The sequence below is a fragment of the Petaurus breviceps genome, unplaced genomic scaffold (genome assembly GCF_028583685.1).
Source record: "Petaurus breviceps papuanus isolate PSGF00001 unplaced genomic scaffold, PetGlider_PUasm1.0 90822, whole genome shotgun sequence".
Lineage (NCBI taxonomy): Eukaryota > Metazoa > Chordata > Mammalia > Diprotodontia > Petauridae > Petaurus > Petaurus breviceps.
This window is the reverse complement of record NW_027187351.1, coordinates 4,950,286-4,977,327: the sequence shown is the minus strand read 5'-3', so window position 1 is coordinate 4,977,327 and position 27,042 is coordinate 4,950,286. Positions and strand designations below refer to the sequence as shown.

Sequence of the window (27,042 nt, the reverse complement as noted above, 5' to 3'; positions counted from 1 at the left end):
GCAAAATGGTACAAGTTTTTTTCCCATTATTTTTGATTTCCTTTCATTGTTTTGTCCTCTTGTAAACTCCTTCCTTTGATATAAATAGAGAAATTAAATCCAGAGTAAGTTAGGAACTTACTCTTCAGAACTACAGAGACATGCTTCTTTCCTTTCTTACAGGACAGTTTCTAAAGTCAATAAAGCTCATAATGATCACACTCTCCCTCAATCTTCTTTTCTGAGATAAACCACCTAGTCCTTTCAACCTTTTCTCTAATATTTTGGCTTTGACACTTATCTTTGCTACCCTCAGTATTCTCTCTAGAATATGAACATCCCTTGTAAAATGAGCCTTTCAAACCTGCACATAGTGACCTAGATGTAGTCCAAGAAATTCAAGCACGTGTAGATATCAAATGGGGGAAGAACTAGAAACTCTGAGAGGGAAGTAGGAAAATGAACAGAGAGCCTTAATCCTCTAATTTAAAGGAGCATAAGTTTTAGAGCCTAACGATATTATTGAAAGATTGAAAGTAGCTTTGAAAATAGCTTCAATCTGCAGCCTTGTGGCCAAAATAAACTTCTGCTTTGAGGTTTTTCTTGTTTTCATTGAGAATGTTAGTGATAATAGATGGAAATTAGGTGTATTATTTTTTACTTTTGTTTTTAAAGAAAAAAAAACTCATGATTGCAGATATAATTACAAGGTCTGTGTATGTTTCTGTCTGGGAAGTGACTAGCTCAGTTAATTTGTTAGATATTTTGACTTTATTGAATTTTTTCTTTTAAATTACATAATCGTTTCTCCATTTCATTTTGATCTCTACATAAACGAATTTGTGAATTGCAGGGTTCCAAGAATTTTGCAAAAGGAAGTCAGGCTATCATGTTTTCATGTGATGTCTGCTAGTGTGTTTTCATATGATTCTTTTTAGTTTTGGTTTGCAGGGGTCCTCCAGATGTGTACATTATAGCGGAAAAAGCAAGCCAGACTTTCCAAGTGCAGTGCCTCATTTGGATGTGTCTGGAGTCCTGGAATCTTGTCTACTCTACAGTTTCCTACAAATAGACCTAGGGAGCTTGTTCTAGCAGAGAAGAGGAACACATGAAGCAATGAGGGCCTCTCTAGATGGATCTGTCGAAACGATACTGGAGATCAATGGTATGACAGATGTCACAGCCGCCTGACCCAGCCATACAGACAATGAAAGGCTTTCTTTCAAGTGGGGTGACCACAAGCAAAGATCAATACGAGAATCCTAAGGGGCATATCTCTATAGCTTCCTGAAAAACACTGTTTTTTGCACCCACTGCGGAAACTTAATGGCAGTGGAATTGCTTTGCAATTGGGGAAGTTTTTTTTTTCCTTCCCAAGATACCTTGCAGCTGAGTTGGGCATGCAAAGCAGCAGAGTCACCATTGGTAGGTTTCGCCCAAAGTCCTCTCCCACTTCGCATAACTAGGGCTCCCTCCCTGTACTTCCCAGCTAGCTTTCTCCCAGAAGCTACTCCTCTTAGACCCAGCTCGAGGGACTCTCTTCCTCAGCAGTGGAGGGTGAGAATATGCAGAACTCCCTAGCCTTTCCCTCCCTGCGCTCTGCTTTCCCTGCTAACAGGGTCTCCTCCTATCCCTGTCCTTGCTCCAGAGAGTCTCTGCTTTGCAGCACAGGCCCCTCGCCCTCACTCCACCTTCACCACCTTCTCTCTCCGAGTTTAGGCTTCACATCCAGGTGTGAGGAAACAGGCATCCTAATTTTATTGTGACATTTGACAAGTCACATAATCCCAAGGTGTCTTAGTCTCTGCGTCTATGAAATAGGTGTGATGGTAGGCGCTCAAAGGGCTGTATCTGTAAACTGTTTTGAAAACCTGGGGTCCTGTATAGCACTGGCTGCCTCTGAAATTTGCCTTGGTGGGGCTGCCTCGGAACAGATGGATTGACCTTTCTTTAGGAAGGAGTCCTGTCTGAATTGCCTGGGAAATGAGTAACTATTTCTTTTGAGAAAGGTCTTTCTTGATCCAGAGGGCTGGACAGCAATTCCAAAGCTGAAATTGCCAAAATAGTCTTTAAAAAGCTCTTGAAAATAACTGTTAATCTTCTGTCCTAGTGAGATAATGGATTAAATATTTAAAATTATGAAAACTCTTTTCTCCTGGACAAAAGTGATAGAAGAGCATTCTAGAATCAGAATGTTTGGATAACCAGTTACTGTGTGAGTGGGCTATACCTGTCTTTTATTTTTTCTTTAAGTAAAAATGGTTTTAATCCAAAAACTCTTGATAGTGTTAGAAGTAGTGGTTATTTGGTCAGGCTAGGCCAGCCCAACCTGGGAGAACTTAATTAACTTACAGTGTCCCTGAAAGATTGGCCCAAGCACTAATTTATCAGAGCTCTAAGGTTCAACTCCAGAAAGCTGGCCATCAGAAGATTGGGGCATGAAGAAGAAAAGGGGGCAAGACAATTCATAGAGTCCTGTCTACTAATCTGGGGGTAGAGGGTAAAGATTTGTCAATCTTTTGAACTATTGAAGATATTCTTTCATCTATAGCTAAAAACCACGTTTGTGCTAGGAGCACATGCATTTTCTTACCCTCTCTTCACCTTTCCTCCACACAATTTCCTCTTTTTTTTTCTGGGGGGAGGGGGTGAAGGTTTAAGACTGAGCCCTAATGGCTTATTAACTTTCTGCCCTGCCATATTTCCATAAGAAAGGTATTTTGTAAGTGGATACAAATATTTGGTCTGTAATTAGTGTTCTGATAATCAAACACTTTGCTGACAGACTGTACATGTCTTTAAAAAAAAGGATAATTTTAATTAAAAAAAAAATTTTCCCCCTGTTAGTGTTGGAAATAGTGACTGAGTGCCCTGGGGGTTGTCCACAGAAACCTGATTAATACATAATCTATCATCTGTACAAATGGATCTCTCTGAGTTAATCATTACCTAGGTGTTCTGAATTGGGGAACAGAATGTACTTGGGGAAATGGGACATATCGAGGAAGTCATGGGGATTCTCTTGTTAGACTCTGTACTGTTAATTTTAAGTTATGTAATCATGAAGTCCCTCTCAGGGACTTAATAATCCTAAATGGGGAAGAGGTTAGAGGGAGTAACAGGGAAAGTGGGAAAACTGCCTGAATTAAGAATTGTGGAAAACAAAATGCGGCCGTTATTTGTCAGCCTTGATTTAGGGTTACAGGTTGTGGGAAAGAAATTTCCTGGCTTTTTGAATAATGATGGAAAAGGGGCACATTTCATTCTCACTAGAATATAAATTACTTGTAACCAGGATAATAATAACAGCTAACATTTATATTGCTCACTATGTGCCAGAGACTTTACAGTTATTATCTCATTTGGTCTTCACAACAATACTGGTTGGTAGGTTCTTAACAGCCTAGGAAACAAAGTCAGAGATTAAGTGCCTTGCCCAGAAACACTTTAGCTATCATCTGAGGCTGGATTTGAACTTGGGCTCTTTGCTTATCTCTTTCCACTCCATCACCTTTGTTTTCTTTTTCTTTTTCTTTTTTTTTTTTGGAGTGCTGTTAGGGTTTCAGTGACTTGCCCAAGGTCACATGGCTAGTTTTTTTTGTTGTGTCTGAGCCTGGTTTTGAACTCAGGTTCTCCTGACTCCAGGGCCTGTGCTCTATTCATTGCTCCATCTAGCCAGCCACCGTCACCTTTGGTTTCTAACTGCCTCAGAGTGTTCTTTGCATCGACAAGGTACTTAGTCAATAGTTGGTGAATCAAATTAACTCAACACCTTAAGGTGTGGTCATGGGCAAGGTGCCTCAAACTTAATTTCCTCATCTGAGACAAAAAAAAAAGGCATTGGGCTAGGTCCTTTCTAGCTCTAAAATTCTTCTATCTTTTCAGAACCCACCTAGTCTGTTCTTTCCCTCCATCCTTCTTTCCCCTCTTGCCCTTCTCTTTTTCCCAGTATTATTATTATATACATTATGTTATGTATATATAATATTATATAACAATATATTCTATATTATTATAAAATGTATATTATATATGAATATACTATATTATATAATATATAGTAATATAAATTATTATAAAAACTTAATAGCCTTTCTGCTATTCTTCTATCATTAACCTTGTCCTCTTCTTCTTACTCCTCTCCTTAGATAAGACTGAATAAGTAGGATCTTTATTAAAGGTCCTGTTTTTTTTGTTGTTTTAAAGTACACCCAGTACCATACTTTAAAAAGAGATTTCATTAGGAAGCAATGACCTAAAAACCCCAGATAATAGAGGGATACACTGTAAGCAAATATTTTCTGGTTTTTGTTGTTAGCTTAAATGGTGCCTTTTTTGTTGTTGTTAAATGGAGAAAATAGCGGGATTAAGGTCATGTGTTTAAATCTGGAAAGGACCCTAGATATCCCCTAACTGAGCTTCCTCATTTTATAGATGAGGTAAATAGAGTTCCAAAGTGACCTACCCTCCTAAGTCCACTTAGTGAGGAACACTGGTTTTTATCTAGTCCTTCTCTCTTCAAATTCAGTGGTCTTCATTTTGTATCATAATCCTTACAGATAATTAAATGTTTGTCTTGGATAATTTTGTATTTCATATATGTGGATGTTTTTCCACCAAATATTTTTTTTTGTAATTGTAAATTGTAAAATTTATTTTACAGACATACCCCTGCCTAACACAGTTGCTTATAATGAACCAATCTTGTATAAATGACTTATACCATACAAATCAGATGAAATTTTCAAATATTTAATCAATCTCCAACTGTATGAAATGGGATTATACTGGGAACATGAAATCCAGTCTCATTTAAGGGTCACTTAAAATTGTATATATACTTTTTTTGTCTTTTTCAGAAAACTCAAAACATCACAATGGCAAGTAAACCAGTCCTCCACTACTTTAATGGAAGGGGCAGAATGGAATCCATCAGATGGCTCTTAGCTGCAGCTGGAGTGGAGGTTTGTCTCATTTGGGGTGGGGGAACTTTCCAAGGAGATTTCATTGTTCTCAAGCCTCTTGCACATCTTAGAACCAGCTGTGGCCTAAATGTCTCTAGTTGTTACACCCAGTCCCTCCCTTTAACCAAGAACTGTCTCCTCCAAAAGTTGACTTGTGAAAATTGATATGCTTTTTTTTTTCAGTACAATCTAACTTTGTAATTGCTATTTGCTTTATAGTTTTAGAAATATTTGATGATTGGTCTGGAGCCATAAGGCCCCTCAGAGAATCATTTAATCCAGTTCTCTCTTCTTATAGATGAGAAAACTAAGGGCTAGAGAAGTTAATGAGTTGCTGAAGACCCTCTGTTTAGTATTTAGAGTTTAATATTTAATTAAGTATTAAGAGAGCTTCCTATATACAAGGAATGAATCAAAATTTAGGAGTGACTTTCAAGGCTTTAATTTTCCAAATCTGAATATTAATTTTCCTGAGCTCCCAAAGCTTTTCAGTCTAGACCTAGAACAAGGTATTTGTGGTCATTGGGAAGAACTTGAATTTCATACATTTTGGGAAAGTATGAATATATGTTGATGCTTTTGTGAGCATTTTCACTGGCTTTGTTTAAAGTCAAAGATCTCTTAAATAAATAAACCATAATGCCCTTTAAAAAAAAAAGGTGTGGATATGTTTTGTTTGACTATGAATATTTGTTACAAGGATTTTCTTTTCCTTTTGTCTTGTTTGCTTTTCAGTGGAGGGAGAGGGAAGAGTGAGAGAAAAGTCTTATTTAATATTTAAAATTTTAGATTTAAGAAAAGAAAGCAAAAGAAAATCAGGCTCCCTGTGAAGCTGAAATTTTAAGCCTTCAATGTAACACAGTTACTAAAATTTACTACTTAAAAGATGGTTTGGGGGGTTTTTGCTTCTCAAAAAACCAGTCTCCACATGTTGCAGACGGCAGAATTTTCTGACATTATGTAATGTGCACATTTATAAAAACATAGTATTAAAAATTGTCCCCCTGTGTTCATCCATGGGTTTGCTCTCCTCTGTAACTGCCTCCCTTGCTTTCCTCTAGTCCTGGCCCAGGTCTTCAGTGTCTCTGTCAGGTATTTAATAAGTAATTAATAAAGGTTATTTCACAATCCAGTCAGTAAATTTATAAATGAAGTAGGAGAGGTCCTATAAAAAGACTTACACTGCCATTGTGACAATGGCATAATCCTTATTTCAATATCTGTGATTTCCCTGGGGGGACATTACAAGTTTTTCCTTGTATATTGGTGTTAGTTACAATGGAACCCTTCTACAGCAGGGCAAACAGGTTTTGAGAATTGCTAGAGCAAAAATGTATAATTCTTCACTTGGTGACTAGAAATAAGGGTATGAGCCATTCAGAGGTTAGCTAGTCCAGGCCTTGAATGACAGCCATTCAGTTTGTCTATGAGCATGCAGCAAAAGCTTTTCTGGCTTAGGGGGATTTGACTAAATTTTCAGGTACCAGACATACCCAAGATCACTCTCCTAGAAGTGATCAGTTCAAGAGAGTGAACAATCAGCAGGCATTTATTAAGTGCCTATGGCATTCCAGATACTGTGTTAGGCCTGTGGGGATGTAAAGACAAGTCCAACCTGGCCTAGCTTCCAAACCCTTAAAGAGATAATATTCTTTCAGGGGAGACAACATGCCTACATAAACATACAAATATTTAGCACATATAAATAGACCACTTCTGGTTAATAATATATACTTATGTAAATTCTTATATAAACTTATGTAAACGCACACTCTCCTGAATTGCCCATGACATTTCCTAATACCATTTTGTATTTCTGTTTTTGTTTTAGTTTGAAGAACAACTTTTTGAAACAAAAGAACAATTACAAAAGTTACAAACAAGTGAGTATAAAAATGCATTTGAAACTCTGAAAGGCATCATCATTCAGTGGAAAGAATGATACTTTTGAAATTGGAACATCTTGGTTTGGATCCTGGCTCTGCCTGCCACTCACTATCTATGTGACTTTGGACAAGTCAGTTAACCTTTATGGGTCTCACTGTCTTCCTCTGTGGACTGAGAGGCTGGATCAGGTGACTTGTAAGACCCCTTTTGCTCTAAATCCATGAGTTTGCCTTTAGTTTTTATTAAGCTGAAGGAAGCCATCAAAAACACTGTCCTAATAAAATTAGAATGGGAAGAACACGTTTTTAAAAGGCAATACTTTTAACTACACTACAGGATGCCTGATAATAGAAATGTGGATTATCTGTTTTGTACCCAATGAGATATATAGATTAACATTGAGGTATGGCTCAAAGTGGGGCAGTGGATAGAGTTCCAGGCCTGGAGCCTGGAAGACCTGAGTTTAAATTTGTCTGTGTGACCCTGGACAAGTTTAACATTTAACCCTGTTTTCCTCAGTTTTCTCATCTGTAAAATGAGGTGGAGAAGGAAATGGTAAACCACTCTGCTATCTTATCCAAGAAAACCCCAAATGGGGTCACAAAGAGTAGGAAATGACTAAACAACACCAACATAGCTCAAAGTCACATACAAGCAGACATAAAGTTACTGAAATGCCTCAATCTTTTGCTTTGGTGAACCTGAATAGACCTTGTGCATTTATTCATTAGGCATGAATGTATTCATCAAACAACTGCTGTATGCTGGATACTATGCTAGGTGCTGCAGACACCACATCCAAAATAAAAATTCACTTCTCCCCCTTAAGGAGTTTGTGTATTACTAAGAGATACAGCATCCAAATAGATTACTACAGTATAATTTGAGGAGAGACAGGGAGCACTGATAACTCATCACCAGGAAACCTGTTTGGTTGTTAGGGCATATTTCAGAAGAATTTTACAAACACCAGAAGTCCTCTCTACTCCCTCTTTAATAGGGTCCAAGGCTGCCTCTGCTCCTAATTCCAATTCCCCTAAAGGCTGCAGATTCTGTTATACTGTTCTGCATGAGACATAGGAGGGGTGAGGGAATGGGCACTCCTCTGAGAGGTGGGACACCTGAATTCTGGTCTTCACTCTGCCACTAAATCATTTTGTGTCCTTTGACATGTTATTTCAATGCTCGAGGGCTCAGTGTCCAGCTCTGTGAAAAGAAATACTAGACAAAGTAATCTCTGAAGGCTTCTTCTAGGTCTAATATTCTATGGTCCTTTGTGTGTCCTTTGGAAACTTCTTTGACCTCTTATTGTAAGACACTTATATATACTTGGTTTCTTCATGGTTTACCTCGTTGGGGTGATGGATTTGTATTTATGCACCTCCATTTGATTCCCCTTTTGCAATATGACCAGCCTAGGAGCAGAACTGAGATGGTGGAGTAGAAACAGGATTTCCACTCAGCTCTGGCTTTCACCTCCTCAAATACATGTAAAAAATGACTCTAAACAAACTTTAGAGCTACAGCACCCACAAAGTGACAGAAAGCAATAAATATCCCACTGAAGGAAGTACAGCACGCTGGCAGGAAGGGTCCATTGCGGCATGAGGGCAATCCCACCTGAGCCCTGGTTTTAGCCCCTGGGCAGCCCCTTCAAGTGTTGGCTAGAGCAGACTTCATAAGAGTCAATCAACAGCAGCTGTTGCGGTATGCAGACTTCTCAATTCACAAATACCAAAGACAAAGTAAAAGGTCAGTGTGGAACTTGGTTGGTCCAGGGGAGGACGGAAGAGTATGGTCCAGATGCTACCACTGGAGGAAGAAGTGGAGGAGGTGCAGTGGCTGCAGCCGCTGTCTTGTGGCTGCTTCCAGAGGCCCTGGCCTGCAGATTGTAGGGGGACCAAGTGACCATTCAGAGGCTCAGTGCTCTGCTTTGCCCTGCTTGGATCTGGATCGCGGTCTTGGATGTGGTCCTGGGTATGTGACCAGTGAGCCAGAACGTGCGGGGGCTGTAGAGAGAGGGCCCATCTAACACCTCTGGCAGCTGCAAAAACCCAAGCTATTTGGGACATAGCTCTCTCCATTCTGGAAGCAGCATTCTACCATGGCAAAGAGCTCAAAAGTCAAGTAATTGGCTACCAATATGAGCAAGCCACTGTAGCACAAACAGACAATAGAATCCTTTTTTGGGGGACAAAAAGGATCAAGACATGGAGCAGGAGGAAGACATCGAAGTGAGAACCCTTGCATCAAAAGCCTCGAAGAAAAATATAAGTTGGTTATAGGCCATGGAGGAGCTCAAGAAAATCAAGTAAGAGAAGTGAAGGAAAAATTGGGAAGAGAAATGAGACTAATGCAAGAAAATCATGAAAAGAAAGTCAACAGCCTGCTAAAGGAGACCCAAAAATACACTGAAGAAAATAACACCTTAAAAATAGACTAACCCAAATGGCAAAAGAGGCCCAAAACAGCCAATGAGGAGAAGAATGCTTTAAAAAGTCGAATTTGCCAGATGGAAAAGGAATTTCAAAAAGTCACTGAAGAGAATAACTCCTTCAAAATTAGATTGGAGCAATTGGAAGCTAATGACTTTATGAGAAATCAAAATACTATAAAACAGATCCAAACAAATGAAAAAAATAGAAGGCAAAGTGAAATATCTCATTGGAAAAACTAGTGACCTGGAAAATAGATCCAGGAGAGACAATTTAAAAATTATTGGACTACCTGAAAGCCATGATCAAAAAAAAAACCTTGCCACCATCTTTCAAGAAATTATCAAGCAAAATTGCCCTAATATTCTAGAACAAGAGGGCAAAGTAGAAATTGAAAGAATTCACCGATCACCTCTTGAAAAAGATCCCCAAAAGAAAACCCCTAGGAATATTATAGCCAGATTCCATAGTTCCCATGTCAAGGAGAAAATACTGCAAGCAGTCAGGAAGAAACAATTTGAGTATTGTGGAAACACAGTCAGGATAACACAAGACCTAGCAGCTTCTACATTAAGGAATCAAAGGGCTTGGAATATGATATTCAGGAGGTCAAAGGAGCTAAGCCTAAAACCAAGAATCACCTATCCAGCAAAACTGAGTATAATGTTACAGGGAAAAATATGGTCATTCAATGAAATAGGAATTTCAAGCTTTCTTGATGAAAAAACCAGAGCTGAACAGAAAATTTGACTTTCAAATACAAGAAGCAAGAGAAACATGAGAAGGTAAAAAAGAAAAAGAAATCATATTAAAGTTGAACCATTTTCATTCCAACAGGGAAAAATGATAATTGTAACTCATAAGACTTTTCTCAGTATGAAAATAGGGGAAGGGAATATATATATATATATATGAATACATACATATATATGTATGTATATATAAACATATATATGTGAATGTGGGCATTTGTATGTTCATATATACATAGAGGGCACAAGATAAGTTGAATATGAAGGAATGATATATAAAAAAATTAAGAAGTAAGAGAGGAATTTATTGGGAGAAGAAGAAAGGGAGCGATAGATTAGGGTAAATTATCTTATATAAAGGAGGCAAGAGAAAACTTACAATGGAGGGGAAGAGCAAGAAGGTGAAAGGAAATGGGACAACCTGATTCTCATTGAATTTGGCCTAAGGAAGGAATAACATACACATTCAATAGGTATCTTACCCTACAGGAAAATAGTGGGGTAGAGGATAAGAGTGGGGAGGATAGAAGAGAGAGATTGGGGGAGTGAGTAGTTAGAAGCAAACATTTTTGAAAAGGGATAGGGTCAAAGGACAAAATAGATTAAATGGGGGGTGGGATAGGATGGAGGGAAATATAGTTAGTCTTTTACAGTATAATTACTATGGAAGTGATGTGGGTAACTACACATGTAAAATCTATATTGAATTGCTTATCTTCCCAGTGGGGCTGGATGAGGACAGAAGAAGGGAAAAACATCTGAAACTCAAAGATTTAAAAACAAATGTTTAAAAATTTGTTGTGTTTTTTTTTACATGTAGCTGGGAAATAAGATATACAGGTACTAGGATATAGAAACCCATCTTGTCCTACTAGGAAGTTAGGGGGTGAAGGGGGAGGATATAAGAGAGAATAGATTGGAGGAAGGGGTATTCAGTAGGCTTGCTATTTTGGGGTGGGGGTAGGAGAATGACGGGGAGAGAAAAAAATTGTATCTAAAAATCTTGTGGAAATGAGTGTTGAAAATTAAAAATAAATAAATTTTTTAAAAAAGATCACCATCCTAGAGAAAGAGTGGTGATCTGTGACCAGGAAGCAGTCAGTCAATAACATTTATTAAACACCTAGTTCGACATGTATCAGACACAGTGCTAAATTCTGAGGATGCAAAGGAAGGCAAGAGGCAATCTCTGCTCTCAAGGAGCTCCCATCCTAATGGAAGCAATTATATGCAAACAACCAAATACATACAAGATATATACAGGGCAAATTGGAGCTGATAAGCAGAGGACAGGCACTAGACTGAAGGGGAATCAGGGAAGGCTTCCCGTAGAAGGTGGGATTTTAGTGAAGCACAGTGGTTAGCAGGCTCTGGACATTAACCAAGGGTCAAATTAGTCAGTGGCTTTAGCTTCATTAACCCAATACTCCAGCCAGTTAATAATATCAACATTAATAACTAGCATTTATATAGCACTTAAGATTTGCAAAGTGCTTTACAAATATCTCATTCTTCCTTCACAACAACCCTGGGATGTTGGTGCTATTATCATCCCCCATTTAAAGGGGGAGAAATTAAGGCCTATAGAAATTTGACTGACTTGCCCAACTCACATGGCTAGTAAATGTGAGAGGCTACATTAGAACTCAGGTCTTCTTTGATCCAGGTTCAAGGCTGTATTCATTGTGCTATCTAACAATTTCTGTTAAGTTCTCATTTACACATCAATGCTATAAATAAAAGTGTGTCTCTCTTCCTCTCTTTAAGAACAGAAAGGTCCATGGGTGAGACCAACACTCCTTTTGCTTCTTGGTTCCATGCACAAGGTTTTCCATCCTTCCTTCATTTCCATATCTCCTTTTAATTTTCTTGCTCATTTGCTGCCCCAGGACCTGACAGTACTGTTTTGTAGTGTGTGTCAGTTGCTGGATGCCCAAAGTTTTGACATCTAGGCCTATGCTTTCCATCCTCAGCTGTCCTGCTGTTCCAACAAGTGCCGATGGTTGAAATCGATGGGATGAAGCTGGTTCAGTGCAGAGCCATTCTCCACTATATTGCTGAGAAATACAATCTACTTGGGAAGGACATAAAGGAGAGAGCAACGTACTGTAACAGTTCTGTTCTTGCCTGGGGGTGACTTGCCTAAGTGGTTGCTAGCCCTGTCCCACACAGTTGTCATCCACAAACAGAATCTTGGTTTTTCTGTATGATATTGGTTTGAATAATGAGCAAAGCCTAGAGCATCTTCAGGACCAATGTGACCTTTGGCTGTCTGCCTCCTTTTGGTTCTCAAGAGCTTTTTTGTTTTGGAGAATTTAAGGAAGAGGCTTAGAGTTCAAAGAAGCCCAGCCTTCCTTTTGTCACCCTCTAGTTCCTCAGTAGTGGGACCTTCCATAACATGTTGAGAAAAGTTTTTAGTTGCTTTTCTTCTTTTGGAGATAGGAAGCAGAGACTGGCTGGGAGAACTGGGAATGAATTACCTTCCCTGATTGGGACAAGACGTTTCAGGGGGATTAAAAAAAAAAAAAAGATTTTCTTAATTCTAGAAAGCACCTTTGCTTTGAAAGGGTTTAGCCTTAGGGAATGAACAGGCTTGCAGGTACCCCTCATGTGGTTCAAGGATGCTTAGTTGGGGAAGCCAAGCAAAGGAATCATTAACTGAGACACTACATACTTTTTTTTCTTTTTTAAGGATTATCATGTACTCAGAGGGAGCAATGGATCTGATGGAGCTAGTCATGTTATATCCTTACCTAAAAGGAGAAGAACAGCCAAAAAGACTGACTGAAATCACTGACAAGGCCAAAACCAGATACTTCCCTGCTTATGAAAAGGTAAATGGCAGAAGATCCAATGCATTTAGAATGAAGAAACCAGGAGAGACAGAGACAGAGACAGAGAGGGGCGGAGGGAAGAGAAGAGCAGGATCTAGGGCAGTTCTCTTAATGATTTTTCCCCTGCTATGTGTTTTTTAGTAAAACTAACCTCAGGGGAACATATTTTAGTTTTCTAAGGACTCATGGAAGGGCACTGAGAGGCAGTGTGGTATAGGAGATGATAGCCTGGCCTCAGAGGCAGGAAGACCCAGGTTCAAGTTCTAGCTCAGATACATGTGGCCTGCGTGACTTACTCACTTGAATTCTCAGTGCTCCATGCAGCTGCTACTATTATTATTACAGCTAGCTAACATTTACATGGAGGCAGCTAGAGAGTTCATTGGATAGCTCATTAGGCAGGGAGTCAAGAAAACCTGAATTCAAATCCAGTCTCAGACAATTACTAGTTGTGATGTTGGGTAAGTCACTTAACCGTTTGCCTAGAAGGTAGCCCAAGAGGACCCTGGGCAAGTCATTTATCCTCTGTTTACCTTAATTCACTGGAGGAGGAAATGGCAAACCACTCCAGTATCTTTGCCAAGAAAACCTCATTGATAGTATTGATGTGATATGTCCATAGGGTCACAAAGAGCTGAATGTGACTGAATAACAACAATTATATAACCACCTGTACCAGGCACTAGGCTAAGTACTTCACAGTTATCTTGTTTTGATCTTTACAACAATTTATCCCCTTTTTACAGATGTGGAAACTTGGATATACAGAAAATGAAGGACTAGCCCAAGGTCACACAGCCAGTAGTTATCTAAGGCTGGATTTGAACTCAGGTCTTCCTGACTCCAGGCCTGGTGCTATATCCACTGCCCCACCTAGCTGTCTCTAATTATCTAAGACTATTAGTTGCAGAGAAGGTTATTTGAAGGGGATATACTAGGATCTCCCTAACATCAGAAATTGTGAATCTTGTCCAAAAGGAACAAGAAAAGGAAGAAAGGAAACACAGTTACAAAACCAGCATCCTCCTGCCTCCCTCACTTACTACCTGGGTTTCTTTGAGCAAGTCAGTTAATCTCTCTGGGCCTCACTTTCCTCATTTGTAAAACAAAGAGGTTGGACCAGATGGCCTCTGAGGACACCACCCACTCTAAATCCATAATGTGAAGATGTTCTATCCCAGACCATCAGTAAATTCGCTTCTAACTGTGACCTTACTGGCCTCTGGTAGGTTAGTGCTTCCAAAGACCTAGCACTGGAGAAATTATGGACTTTGTGACCAAGAAGCTTTCTGCTGGGGCAGGTGATATTTTCTTAGTTTAGGGGGTGCTCTGGTACCAGGATGGGTCGGGGGGAAGCAACAAGAATTAGGAGGATACACCCACTATCAAATGAAATAACATTTTTTGAGCAATCAGTCTACAATGCCTGTACTAGGCATTGTACTGTAACCTGTATTAAGGTGCAGGGGTGGGGAACCTGCAGCCGTGAGGCCCCACCACTAGCCTAGTATGTAGTAGGTACTTCATGAACACTTGTTCCCTTCCCCTTCCCTGCAAGCTTTGGAACTAGCAGTCTCCAATTTTACCAAATCCTTTTTTTTTTCTTTTTGGAGGGGTAGGGCAGGGCAATTGGGGTTAATTGACTTGCCAATGGTCACTGGGCTAGTAAGTGTTAAGTGTCTGAGGCCAAATTTGAACTTTGGTCCTCCTGACTCCAGGGCCAGTGCTCTATTCACAGCACCACCTAGCTTCCCCAATTTTACCTAATTTTTATTAATGATGGACTATGCTCTGTTGTTTCCATGCTACAAAAGGACTGAACTTTCTGTTGTTTCCTTTTAATTTTAGTACCTTGGGTCAAGATTCTGATCACCTTACCCTATTCAAACTCCACAGAAAACCGTAATAGGAAGAGAGATTCTTTTTTTTTCCTTTGTTCTTTCTGTTATCTATTTCCCTTTTCCTGTCACCTGTGTCTTTATCTGATCTTCTGTATCAGAACTGATTAGGAACACAAATACTTTAAATAAAAGAAAGGAAATTGAAAAAATACAAATTGTGGAGAAGGCCTGGTACTCAGGATTTGACAAAATTCTTCTTACTGTCCTCTGGAAGTTCCTGATTCTAGGCATGGCCCATAACCATAAACTATAATAATGCCCTGTAGGAGCATAGCATTGGCACAGAGTGTCCCACACTACCCAAGATTCAGATACTTCTAATTGGATTGGAGACATTGTTAGGCACATCCCTTCCTTGGGTGGCTATGCTTTCACCTCTTTCTTTCCTGTGATCAACAGTGTAATAGAGGGTTTAAAACAAAATTGAAAAAATCTACAAAGTAAACAAACTGGGAATAGGAAGCCAAGGGGTCATTCTAATGGGAAATCCATCTGCTTTGGCCACTGACTCCCTTCCTTAGTCCTTTATTATACTTGGTCTTGTTAGCTGGCCAACCTTCATGAAATGGAAGGGCAGGGAGGGTAGTTGGAAAAGGCATCTCCCTACATTGAAGCCAGTTCATTTTCTCTGGCTCAGAAAATATTAGAAAATTTCTACAGTAAGCCTGGTTAATGGACAGTCATGGATACTGCATTGGGGGACCAACTTTGGGGTCCATACCAGTCACCTGAAGTCCCTCCACACTAATCTTCTTTCCCTGGTGAAAAAAAAAATGGTTTTGGATAAACTGATTTCCAAAGAAGTGGCATTATACAGTGGAAAGAACACTAGGTAAAGTCAGAGGATATAATTTAAAATCTGGCCTCTATTACTACTTGTGTGAGTCACTTAACCACTTATTAACTACTTGTGTGAGTCTTACCTTCCTCATCTGTAAAATGAGAGGGTTGTACTGGCTCTAAATCTATGAATCTGTGGGTTTACAATATATACATACATCCCTTTAAACACAGGACATGAGAGGGGCAAAAGTCTAGAATTTAATGGTGCAACTTCATTTTAAATTGGAATTGATAATTAATCATGCTTTCCTTCTCACTCCCTCTTCTTGCTCCTTCATGATGTACATATAGGGATTCCAGCTTGTCTTTCCATCAGCTAGACATTGGACAGTCTCACCCATTCCTATGTACTCTGCTGCTAGAGTCAATCCATCACTCCTCTGTCTGAGAAGTAACAAGCATCCTTACCATTCTCTGTGCTTATGTCATTCAGGTTTTAAAGACTCATGGACAAAACTTTCTTGTGGGTAACCAGATGAGCATGGCAGATGTGCAGTTGATTGAAGCTATTCTAATGGTGGAAGAGACTGTCCCTGATGCCCTCTCTGGATTTCCTTTACTCAAGGTAACTAAAGCATGAAGTTTGAAATTGACCAAGGACTTCTTCCTTAAATGTCTGATGATCAGTTGACTTTCAATTTTAAATCTAGTCAGTAAGATTGTCATTAAGAGCATTCAGATTCAAGAACTGATTCTGCATCTTACTACCTAGGTGACTATGTATAAATCCCCTCACCACTCTGGTCTTCAGATTCCTCATCTAAAAATGGATGGTTGGCTTGCTGTGATGGCGCAGGCCTGTAAAGCCAGTGACCTGGGAGACGGGTTGTTGGATCTCAGTTCTGGAGTTCTGGGGTAGACAATGCAGATGGGCCATTTATTCACACTAAGCTAGGAGTGAACAGGGTGGCTGGGGTGGGGCACAAAGTGGAACAGGTAATTGGCCATGAGTACTCCCTGCATTTCCAGGCTATATGAGATGGGAAGACTCCATCTTTAAATATAAAATGAATTGAGCAGTTGGAATAAATGGCCTTTCATTTACTCCAAGATCTCTTCCAACTTCAAATCTACAATCCTAGGAAGTCAGAAGAATGAGGGATCAGTTCCTACCACATGCAGAGTCTAGTCATGGGGGTCTCAGTGCTCCTAGGAAATTTTCTAAGATGCTGATTTATGAGGATGTTCCCACATTATGAGTTCTTACCCTTGATGAAGTTACAGGTCTAGACAGAAAGGAAAAGAAATAAATACATATATGTACACTTAATGTGTATGTATATAGATATATAGACATATGTATATGTACAAACACATATATTGTGTACTTTGAAGTAAGCATAGAGAAGGATTGAGAATTGAATACCCAATACTTCTACGTGGTAAGATGATTAATACTTTAAAATGATTTTATCTCCACTTTTCTCCTAAGCTGCCTCCTTGTTGAAAATTGTCCCAAGGAAATATTCCTGAAACCTAAATTTTTCAGTCTCTTCTGTACAAGTTTCCCTTTTCCTAAATCTAGAAAGCCTCAAATTTAAAACTCATGTCTAAGTACAGACTAGTTCTGGTGACCCTCCGATACCACACCCCTGCTATGGTTATGGATACTGTGGGGAGAGAGCAGCTTGGACTCTTCTTAATATAAACATCTGGTTCAACTTTATTTGCCACTTGGCCCACCTAGGGAATGGGTCAGGGTTTGTGGCAAGCCCAGCTTAACTCGGGTCACCATTTTACCATTCCTCCCTCTCCAAGCACATAAAGATATCTGGGTCCTCATTCTTTTCCCCACCCTGTCTCTTTGTCTCAGTACCTGACCAGATCATGTTTCCAGTTAAGACTCTTAGTGTGAAATTATTTTACAAAAAGACAGTCTCTAGTTGATCCCAGAATTCTCTTGATATTTCTGGAAATGTCAAACCAGTATCTTTACCAAGAAAACCCCAAATGGGATGTCTAATAGTCAGACACAACTGAACAACTCTGTTCCTCCAGATTATTCCCTGTAAATAAGCAGGGATTGCTGTAAATTGTAGGTATTGAACCCAAATGTTTTCCTCATCTAATCTCTACTTTGACAACTACTCTCTCAAGCCCTCTATAAACATGATCCTCAATGCATGAGGACCCCCAGCTTTCTGGTCTTCTCTCTTCCAATGTGGGACCATCCATTGTATAATCTGGCTTGGGTCACATTGTGTTTACTTTTGCCAGAGTTCCCAAACAATGATCATTCAATGTTTAAAAAAGGCAGATAGCTTATCAGGTACTTATACAATAAAGATAAGGTTTTTAGTGTCTCTTCATTCAGGACCTGTGATTTTCACTGATTTAGGGAATCCCATTGTGGAAAATTCTTCCAGCAATGTAGATCTTGTCTACAGCCTTAGAGCACAGGTACTCAAACTTTTTGATGGGAAGACACCTTTACACTCTTAAAAATGATTGAGGGCCCTTGCCCCCCACTCACCCCAAGAGCTTCTGTGTTTGTGGCTTATATCTATTGATATTTACCTCATTAGAAATTAAAATGTATTATCAAGAAAATAGTTTTTGACTTCACAGAACCCTGAAAGAGTCTTGGACAATCTTGGGGTTCCTGAACCACACTTGAAAAACCATTGCTTTAGACAGTCAATTGGGCCCAGAGAAGTTAAATGACTTTGCCTTGATCCTACAGCCAGTATGGGTCAGAAGCAGAACTTAACCTCAGATCTTCTTGTCTCCATGGGGAGGCCTATTATCCACTGTGACAAGCTGTTCCTTTTCATATGTGTTAAATATTATGTGCTTATGTAGATACATGTACACAGAGACATATATTATATTATAAATATATAATATATATTTGTGTGTATATACATAAACACACACAAATCCAGGAGGTAGAGTAAAACCTTATTAATTTGGATCGCATTAATGCCAAATTTTCCTATTTAAACTGTGAAACTTACCCTTTTTTTTCATTTTTCAAATGCTTTATTAACTTCTGATTTACATCATTCATTTCCGTCAGATTCTGAGTTACAAATTTTCTCCCCGTTTTTCCCCTACCCACCGCCCCAAAATAGCTCTCTCCCAAATCTTCTCCCATACCCCCTTAGAATTTTCCAGTAGGGTATGGTGGATCTCTATGCCCCAGTGCCTGTATATCTTCTTTCCCAATTACATGTAAGATAGTATTAATAATAGTATATATGTATATATAATTTTAAACATTTGATTATAAAACTTTGAATTCCAGATTCATTCCCTTCCTCCCTTGTCAGCCGCCCTTACTGGGAAGATAAGCAGTTCAGTATAGATTGTACATGTGTAGCTAATGAAAAATATTAACATAGTAGATATATTGTAAAAGACTGACTATATTTCCCTCCCTCCTATCCCACCTCCCACTTGTTCTATTCTCTACTTTGATCCTGTCCCTTTTCAAAAGTGAGTGTTCCAACTTCCCTCCCTTCCATCATCCCCCCTTTCATCCCCTTCCTCCTATTCTCCTGGAGGGTGAGGTCCTCTATTTACTGTGTATGTCATTCCCTCCCCGAGCCAGATTCAATGTGAATAAGGTTCACCCATTCCCTTTTGCCTTCCTATTCTTCCCCTTCATTGTGACGATTTTCCCTTGCCTCTTCTATATGAGATAGTTTACCCCATTCTGTCTCTCTCCATGTCCTCTCATTATATTCCTCTCTCAACTCTTAATTTCACTTTTTAAGTATCATCCCTTCCTATTAAATTGGTCCTGTGCCCTCTATCTATGTATACCTGTAAACATATATACACACATTTACATATGTATTCATATGCCCGTATACCCTCCGATATAGACATATATATATATATATATATATATATATATATATATATTTCTATTCCCTTCAACTATTTTCATAATGAGAAAATTTTCATCAGATACAATTATCATTTTTCCATGTAGGAATGTTAATAGTTCAACTTTGATAAGTGGCTTCTTTTCCCTGTTTACCTTCTCAAGCTTCTCTTGCTTCTTGTATCTGAATGTGAAATTTTCTATTCACTCTGGTTTTTTCATTAAGAATGCTTGAAAGTCCTCTACTCCATTAAATGACCATATTTTCCCCTGAAACATGATACTCAGTTTTGCTGGTTAGGTGATTCTTGGTTTTAATCCCAGCTCCTCTGCCCTCTGGAATATCATATTCCAGGCCCTTTGATCTCTTAGTGTAGAAGCTGCCAGATCCTGTGTTATCCTGCTTGAGTTTCCACAATATTCAAATTGTTTCTTCCTGGCTGCTCTTAATATTCTCTCCTGGGAATTCTGGAACCTGGCTATAATATTCCTAGGAGTTTTCTTTTTGGGATCTTTTTCAGGAGGTGATCTGTGGATTCTTTCAACCTCTATTTTGCCTTCTGGTTCTAAAGCATCAGGGCAATTTTCTGTGAGAATTTCTTGGAGGATGATTTCTAGGTTCTTTCCCTGATCATGGCTTTCAGGTAGTCCAATAATTTAAAAATTATCTCTTCTGGATCTATTTTCCATGTCAGTGGTTTTTCCCATGAGATATTTCACATTGCCTTCTCTTTTTTCATTTGCTTGGATCTGTTTAACATCATCTTGATTTCTCATAAAGTCACTAGCTTCCCTTTGTTCCATTCAAAATCTGAGGGAATGATTCTCCTCATTGAGCTTTCTCCTCATTGCCTTTTTGAGCCTCTTTTGCCAATTGAGTTAGTCTGTTTTTTAAGGTATGATTTTCTTCAGTCAGGCTGTTGACTTTCATTTCATAATTTTCTTGCATCATTCTCATTTCTCTTCCCAATTTTTCCTCCACTTCTCTTATCTGCTTCTTAAGGTCCTCTGTGGCCTGTAAGCAGCTCATATTTTCCTTTGAAGCTTTTGGTGCAGGAGTTCTGACTTCACTGTCTTCCTCCTGTTCTATGCTTTGATCCTTTTTGTCCCCAAAATAGGACTCTAATGTTGGAGTCTTCTGTTTTTTTTTTTTGCTTCCTTTGCCTCATCCTGTCACCCCTCAGTCACTTAACCCCTGGGCTTTTTGCCCCAGTAGGACTCTGCCACCAGACAGGGGAGCTTTTGTCCCAAATGCTGAGGTATTAGTTCGATGCCCTCTCTGAGGCCTCCACACACTCTGGCAAGCTGGACATACACCCCAGGACCTCCAACCTAGACTGCAATCCAGATCCAATCAGGTTAAAGCAAGAGCAATTACCCCTCAGATTGGTAACTTGGGCCCCCTACAGTCTGCAGGCCAGGAACTGAAGCTTCAATGTGGCACCGGCAGAGCCAAGGCGTCTCAGTGGCTTCTCGCCCTGGGGCAAAAGCCTATCCTCTCCCAACTATGGGTCCCAAAGTCCACACTGCACTGACCTCTCACTTTGTCCTTCGCATCTGTGTGTTGATAAATCTGGAAACAGCCACAGCTGATGGTGATCTGGAGCCTTCCAGCCTGTGGCTGGTAAGACCTGCCCTGGGGCTAAAAACTTCGGCTCCCGCTGGCCTGGGCTCAGCTCCCAGAGCACTGCACTGGCTGCTTGCTGCCAGCCTACCAGGCTGTCCTCAGTGGGAGGTTAGCTTCTCTGTGTTATTTTGTGGGTTCTGCAGCTCCAAATTTTGTTCTTTTACATGGATTGGGGAAGGTTAGAATCGGAGCCGCACAGAGGTCCTGCTTCTACTCTGCTATCTTGACTCTGCTCCTGCCTTGCAACTTCCAAAACATACCCTTTAAACCATATGTGTGGGGCAAGTAGGTGGCACAGTGGATAAAGTGCCAGGCCTGGAGTCAGAAAAATATGGGTTCAGATCCAGCCTCAGACATTACCAACTGTGTGACCCTACACAAGTCACTTAATCTATTTTCCTCAGTTTTCTCATCTGTAAAATGGAATAATAATAGCTCCTACCTTCCAGTGTTGTTGTGTCAAATGAGACAGTATTTGTAAATTGGTTGGCACATAGTAGGCACTATAAAAATATTAGCTATTATTATTCATTATTACAATGTGAGAAGGAAAAAAGATTTACTCGGCTCAGGAAAGGTAAGCATGTTGAAAGACAGCTGCCTGTGCTGTTTAAGCAGATTGTCCCCAAATGCTTTCAAGTGGTACATAGTTAGTTATAAGGTGCTTCTGTAACTATAAATCATGTTCTTGTGAATTCCTTTAAGGCGCCTTGCACTTGGGTAGTGTACATAATGTTTGACCACTGTACTTGTATACACATAATCCTGCTGGTGGGGTAGGATGCCCTAAAACTATGTGCATAAAGCTCTGGCGTTTCATCAAACAGGAAGTGGTGTGCAGTGGCTGCACTGACCAGTCATGGATGTGGGAGGGATCTGAGTGTGAATCCTGCCTCTGATGCTCCCTAGCTCTGTGTCCGGGCAAGTCACATAAATCCTCAGTTAATCCATCTTTCCTTTGTTCTAAGAAAAGCAAAAGACAATCCTTGCTCTCAAGGGGCTTACAGCCTAACAGGAGAAACAATGTAACAGACAGATTATGTACAAATCAACTATGTACAGGATAAATTGGAGATCATCAGCAGAGGGCACAGTGAGTGGACAGATCACTAGGTCTGGAGTCAGGAAATGCTGAGTTCAAATGGGGCCTGAGACATTACTAACAATGTATGACCCTGGGCAAGTCAATTAACTTGTTTGTTAATAGTTTCCTCAACCATGAAGTGTGTCTCCCAATAACACCGACCTCCCAGGTTAAACAGGATGGTGTCTGTAAGTTGCATAGAACAGTGCTAGGTATATAACTAATAGTCAGTCGTTCAGGAGTTTTCAGTTGTGTTCAGCTCTTTCTGATTTGGGTATTCTTTGGCATAGAGATCTCTTTCCAAAGTAACTGCCTCTGTCAATAATGCAGTTGGGCAAATATTGGGTAACTTATGATCTTGAAAGTTGCCTAAGACATGGAGAGGTTAAGTGAATTTTTCCAGGGAAACCCAGGCAGTAGGTATCAGATGTAAAACTTGAACCCAGGTCCTTCTGACTCCATGACTGACTCTCTCTCAATGACTCCTTCCAGCTGCAGGTAGAGAGGAAAGGTGTCTCTTTCTGGCCATATAGATATACAGGCTTATGGGGCGAAACTCAGCACCTGTGGCACTGAGAATCATTCCTTCCTCATTATGACTATCCACCCTATTCACCTTCCCCCAATTACCTAATTAGGAAAGAAAAGAAAAAATAGTCACATTTTTGGATCTAGTCAAACTTCTGTAATTTAAGATTAATTTGCAAAAGGGAAGACCAATATGAATTGTTAACAGCTGACAATTATACAGTTTTTCAAGGTTTTCAGAACATTTTACATACATTATCTCATTTGATGCTCAAACAACCCCAATACAAAGGGGCTACGGGTATTATTATCCCCATTTCACAGATGAATAAACTGAAGCTCACAGTTTATATGACATTTTCACTAACTGTCCTGCATGTCTGGAATTCTCTCCTTCCTTATCTCTGCCTCCTGGCTTCCCTGGTTTCCTTCAAAGCCCATGTAAAATCCGACTTTTGACAAGAAAACTCTCCTGATCTGCTAGGTGGCATAGTGGATAGAGGGCCAAACCTAGAGTCAAGAAGACTTTGTGACCCCCTTTGGCATTTTCTTGGCAAAGATATTGGAGTGGTTTTCCATTTCCTTCTTCAGTTCATTTTACAGATTGGGAAACTGAGGCAAACTGGATGAAGTGATTTGCCCATGGTCACACACCTAGTAAATGTCAAAGTTCAAAACCTGGAGAAGCAGATATTATTTTTAACCATAGATGGCACTCACTCTTAATCACTCTTATTGACATTTTCATGTACTTGACTCAGATTGAATCAAGGAGAGTAAGCAGTGTGCTATAGAAGATGGCTGATTGCAATCAATCAATGAACATTTATTAAGTGCTTACTATAGACCAGGTACTGTGCTAAGCACTTGGGGATACAAAAAGAGAAAAAAGAAAGAACTTGCCCTCAAAGAGCTTACCGTCTATTAGAAACACAAACATAATGATACCAAAATTTGATAGGAAGTTTATTAAGGAGAAATTTATAGCAATTGAACATGTCTGACCAGAAACTGACTCCTCCCTTCTTTAGAAAGGAGGAGTGCTGAATATAAAAAGGAGAGGATCTTTCTATTGTTAGTTAGCTCAGAAACCTCCCTTCAGAGGACACACTGGTCCATTCTCTTCAGGGTTTCAATTTTCTCCATATGTCCATAGGGAATATACCCCATGGAAATAAATATTTCTCCATAAACCCATATTCTCATACATGACCCCTTCCCTTCATCATACATTATCATGCATTCCATGTTCCATTAGTGAGGCTTTAATTCTATTCAAGGTGTGTCAGAAAATATGCATGAGGTTCGTTAAGCAAGCACAGTAGTAATTTTGGAATACTAGGTCATTGACCAGTTTAAACTAGATCAGTCCTTATCCTGGTCTGAAGGTCTCTCTGATTGCCTTCTGATTGGTTGGGTCTGCCTGTTGTCTGCTAACTCCCTTTTATCAGTAACTTTAGTAATTTTTAGCAGTTCTGTGGAAACAACTCTTTGCTGTCTCTCACAAGTCTTTGTAACCTATGTAGCTAGGATCTACCCACTGCTGATAATCTTCAATTTATTCTGTATATAGCTGATTTGTACACAATTTCTCTGTATGTTTTTTCTCCCATTAGACTGGAAGCCCCTTTAGAGCAAGTACTGTCTTTTGCTTTTCTTAGAACGAAGGAGAGATTGATTGACTGATGATTTATGTGACTTGCCTGGGGACAACATGCAAAGAAATATATACCAAATAATCTATATACAGGATAAATAGGAAATAATAAATAGAGGGAAGGCCCTAGAATTTATAGCAGTTGAATCACAAGCCTTAATTTTGGCTCCACAGTTTATTAGCAGTGTAACCTTGGATGAGTCATTTAACTTACTTTAGTTCACTCAATTAAACATAGGTTTTGATTATTCATTAAGACCATCTTCAGTTTCAATACTGATACCCCTGAATTGGGGTAGGGGGGGTTATCACCATTGTCCTTTGAACTTTGTGTCATGAGGTTTTTTCCATCAACTGACTTTCTTTTCAACCTTTTTTCCTCTAGGAATTTAAAACTCGAATGAGTAATATCCCAACAATTAAGAAATTCCTGGCCCCTGGCAGCAAGAGAAAGCCTGTGACCGATCCCAAGTTTGTAGAAAAGATTATGAAGATCTTCAGTTGATAAAACGGGAAACTCACCAATGGAATGAGGCTCAGTGCGTGATTACTTTGTGATTCTAGGCCCCTTAATGTCAGACTCCAGTCATGCCAATGCTCTGTGAGCCTTCTCTAGGTAGCTACCATATAGCCTATGGTAGCCTTTCAGAGAAGCCTAACAAAACCAGGAAGGGCATAGGAGGCAAGGAAATGACTAAATCTCTTCTTTGCTGAGTCCTTCCTAAACACTTGGCTTTGGGGCCCGCAGTTGAAGCATAATCTCTTGATTTCTTCCCTTATGGGTTTCTCCACCTTATGTAAGCCCTCTCAGGTTCCTGTGGCTCACTCTCTAAGCTTCAGGGATATACATGTCCTAAGCCTAACCCTCCCCATCTGTTCCCTGACCTGAGGGAGACCTCCACCAGCTCTGTGCCTCTTCACCTTCCAGAAGTGACCTCGGCAGGCAAGCCTTAACTAAACTGCTCCAGCACCTAGGACAGAGTGCTTGCAGAATTCTGCTGACCATAGCATTTGAAGTTGGATTACTCTAATTGTTGGAGCCTAATAAATAGCAAAATGTTAGTTAATGCTACTGACCTAAGTCCCAGTTACTACTGTTCTGTGACAACAAATGAAACAGATATGCATCAAATAAAGGCTTTCTATGCCCAGATCTGTGGTCTGTGTTCTAATTTTTGCCGTTAGAACTGAAAATCGGCAGCCAGTCTGTGTTTATTGGTTTAGTATGGATAGAATGAATGTTCTATGACAAAATCCTTGCAAAGGTAGCATTGGTTTTTTTGTTGGGGCGGGGGTGGGGGGGGGGTGTAAAGTAAGGTTTAGGAACATGTGAATGATGATCTTGTCTCTTCCCAAAGCTATGCTGATAATTTTTCTTCTAGTTTCGAGCATCTCGAAATTTCTCTAAGGTCTAGGTAACAGTTAGTGAAGAATTTTCCCCTTATCAAGATGCTTTGTGTGTAGGTATGAGTATGTGTGTTTCAGTATAGGAATATAGTTGGTCTCCATCATGCCTGTCTCCCAAGGCTGAAATTTACATGAAAATGAGACCATTCATTGACACAGAACATGATTCCTGAAAACAAACAAACAAACAAACAAAACAGAAGCTAGTCAGAGGCAAAAATGAGCCCAGGTTTGAAGGCATATTTTCTAGAAGAGAGGTCAACCAGGAAAGGAGCCCCTAAGTGTGTATCATTGTGAGGTTGAAGTCCATGTTGTTCACATGTGTTGCTTTCATCCAGTGTATTAACCTCTTACCTAGTGGAGAGGAGTAGCCAAGAAGAATATTTTGGTCTAGCAGCATGGAATAATGGATGAAACATCAAATTTGGAATCAGGAAAACTTGGGTCTGGTTTCTGACACTTGCAAAATGTGTGATCCTGGGCAAGTCACTTAACATCTCTGAGTTTTATTTTCTTCCTTTGCAAAATGGGGGTGGGGAAGTTGGATAGATAATACCCAGGGTTCTATTTAGCTCTTAGTCTATTATCCTGTGAGAGTCCATTTTTCTCTTCCTGTCCCTACTGGTCCTAGTGACATTCTTTTATTTATATATGTGTGTGTGTGTGTGTGTGTGTGTGTGTGTGTGTGTATATACACATATATATATTTACTTTTAGTTTACAACATTCAATTCCACAATCTCTTAAGTTTCAAATTTTTTCCTGCTCCCTCTCCTCCCCTCTCCCCCCCCCATAGCTGCATATAATCAAATATAGGTTCTACAAATACCGTCACACTAAACATTAGTCATGTTGTAAAGGATTATAACTAATGGGCTGAACAATGAAAAATAAGGGATAAAACAAAACAGAACACAAATGAGAGAGAGCAAATAGTTTGCTTCAATCTGCAGACTCTGTAGTTCTTTCTCTGGATGTGAACATCTCTTTCCATCGTGAGTCTTTTGTGGTTATCTTCCAACCTTGTATTGCTGAGAGAAGTCTAGTCTATCAAAGTTAGTCGCCACACATAAGATGTGTCTGTGATTGTGTACAAAGTTCTCCTGGTTCTACTCTCCTCACTCAGCATCAGTTATATAAGTCTCTTTAAGTTATTATGAAGTCCATCTGCTCCTCATTTCTTATAGCACAGTAGTATTCCACTACATTCATATACCACAACTTGTTTAGCCATTCCACAATTGATGGGCATCCCCTTGATTTCCAATTCTTTGCCACCACAAATAGAGATGCTATAAAAATTTTTGTACAT

General features: G+C 39.6%; 1 protein-coding gene and 1 pseudogene across 2 annotated transcripts; both read left to right on the top strand.

The window, feature by feature from the left end:
• LOC138148059 (serine/threonine-protein kinase ICK-like) overlaps positions 1-27,042 on the top strand; it is a 134,227-nt pseudogene that overhangs the window by 77,724 nt on the left and 29,461 nt on the right.
• LOC138147997 (glutathione S-transferase-like) lies at positions 1,097-25,476 on the top strand. 2 transcript variants are annotated; one of them, XM_069070611.1, is made up of 7 exons: positions 1,097-1,144; positions 4,839-4,943; positions 6,775-6,826; positions 11,991-12,120; positions 12,710-12,851; positions 16,029-16,160; positions 24,709-25,476. In XM_069070611.1, exons 1-7 carry the CDS (start codon positions 1,112-1,114, stop codon positions 24,826-24,828), a joined length of 714 nt encoding a protein of 237 aa, XP_068926712.1. In that variant the 5' UTR covers positions 1,097-1,111; the 3' UTR covers positions 24,829-25,476. The 2 variants fall into 2 exon arrangements, with proteins under 2 accessions (XP_068926712.1, XP_068926713.1); XM_069070612.1 differs by lacking the exon at positions 1,097-1,144 and adding an exon at positions 1,410-1,536.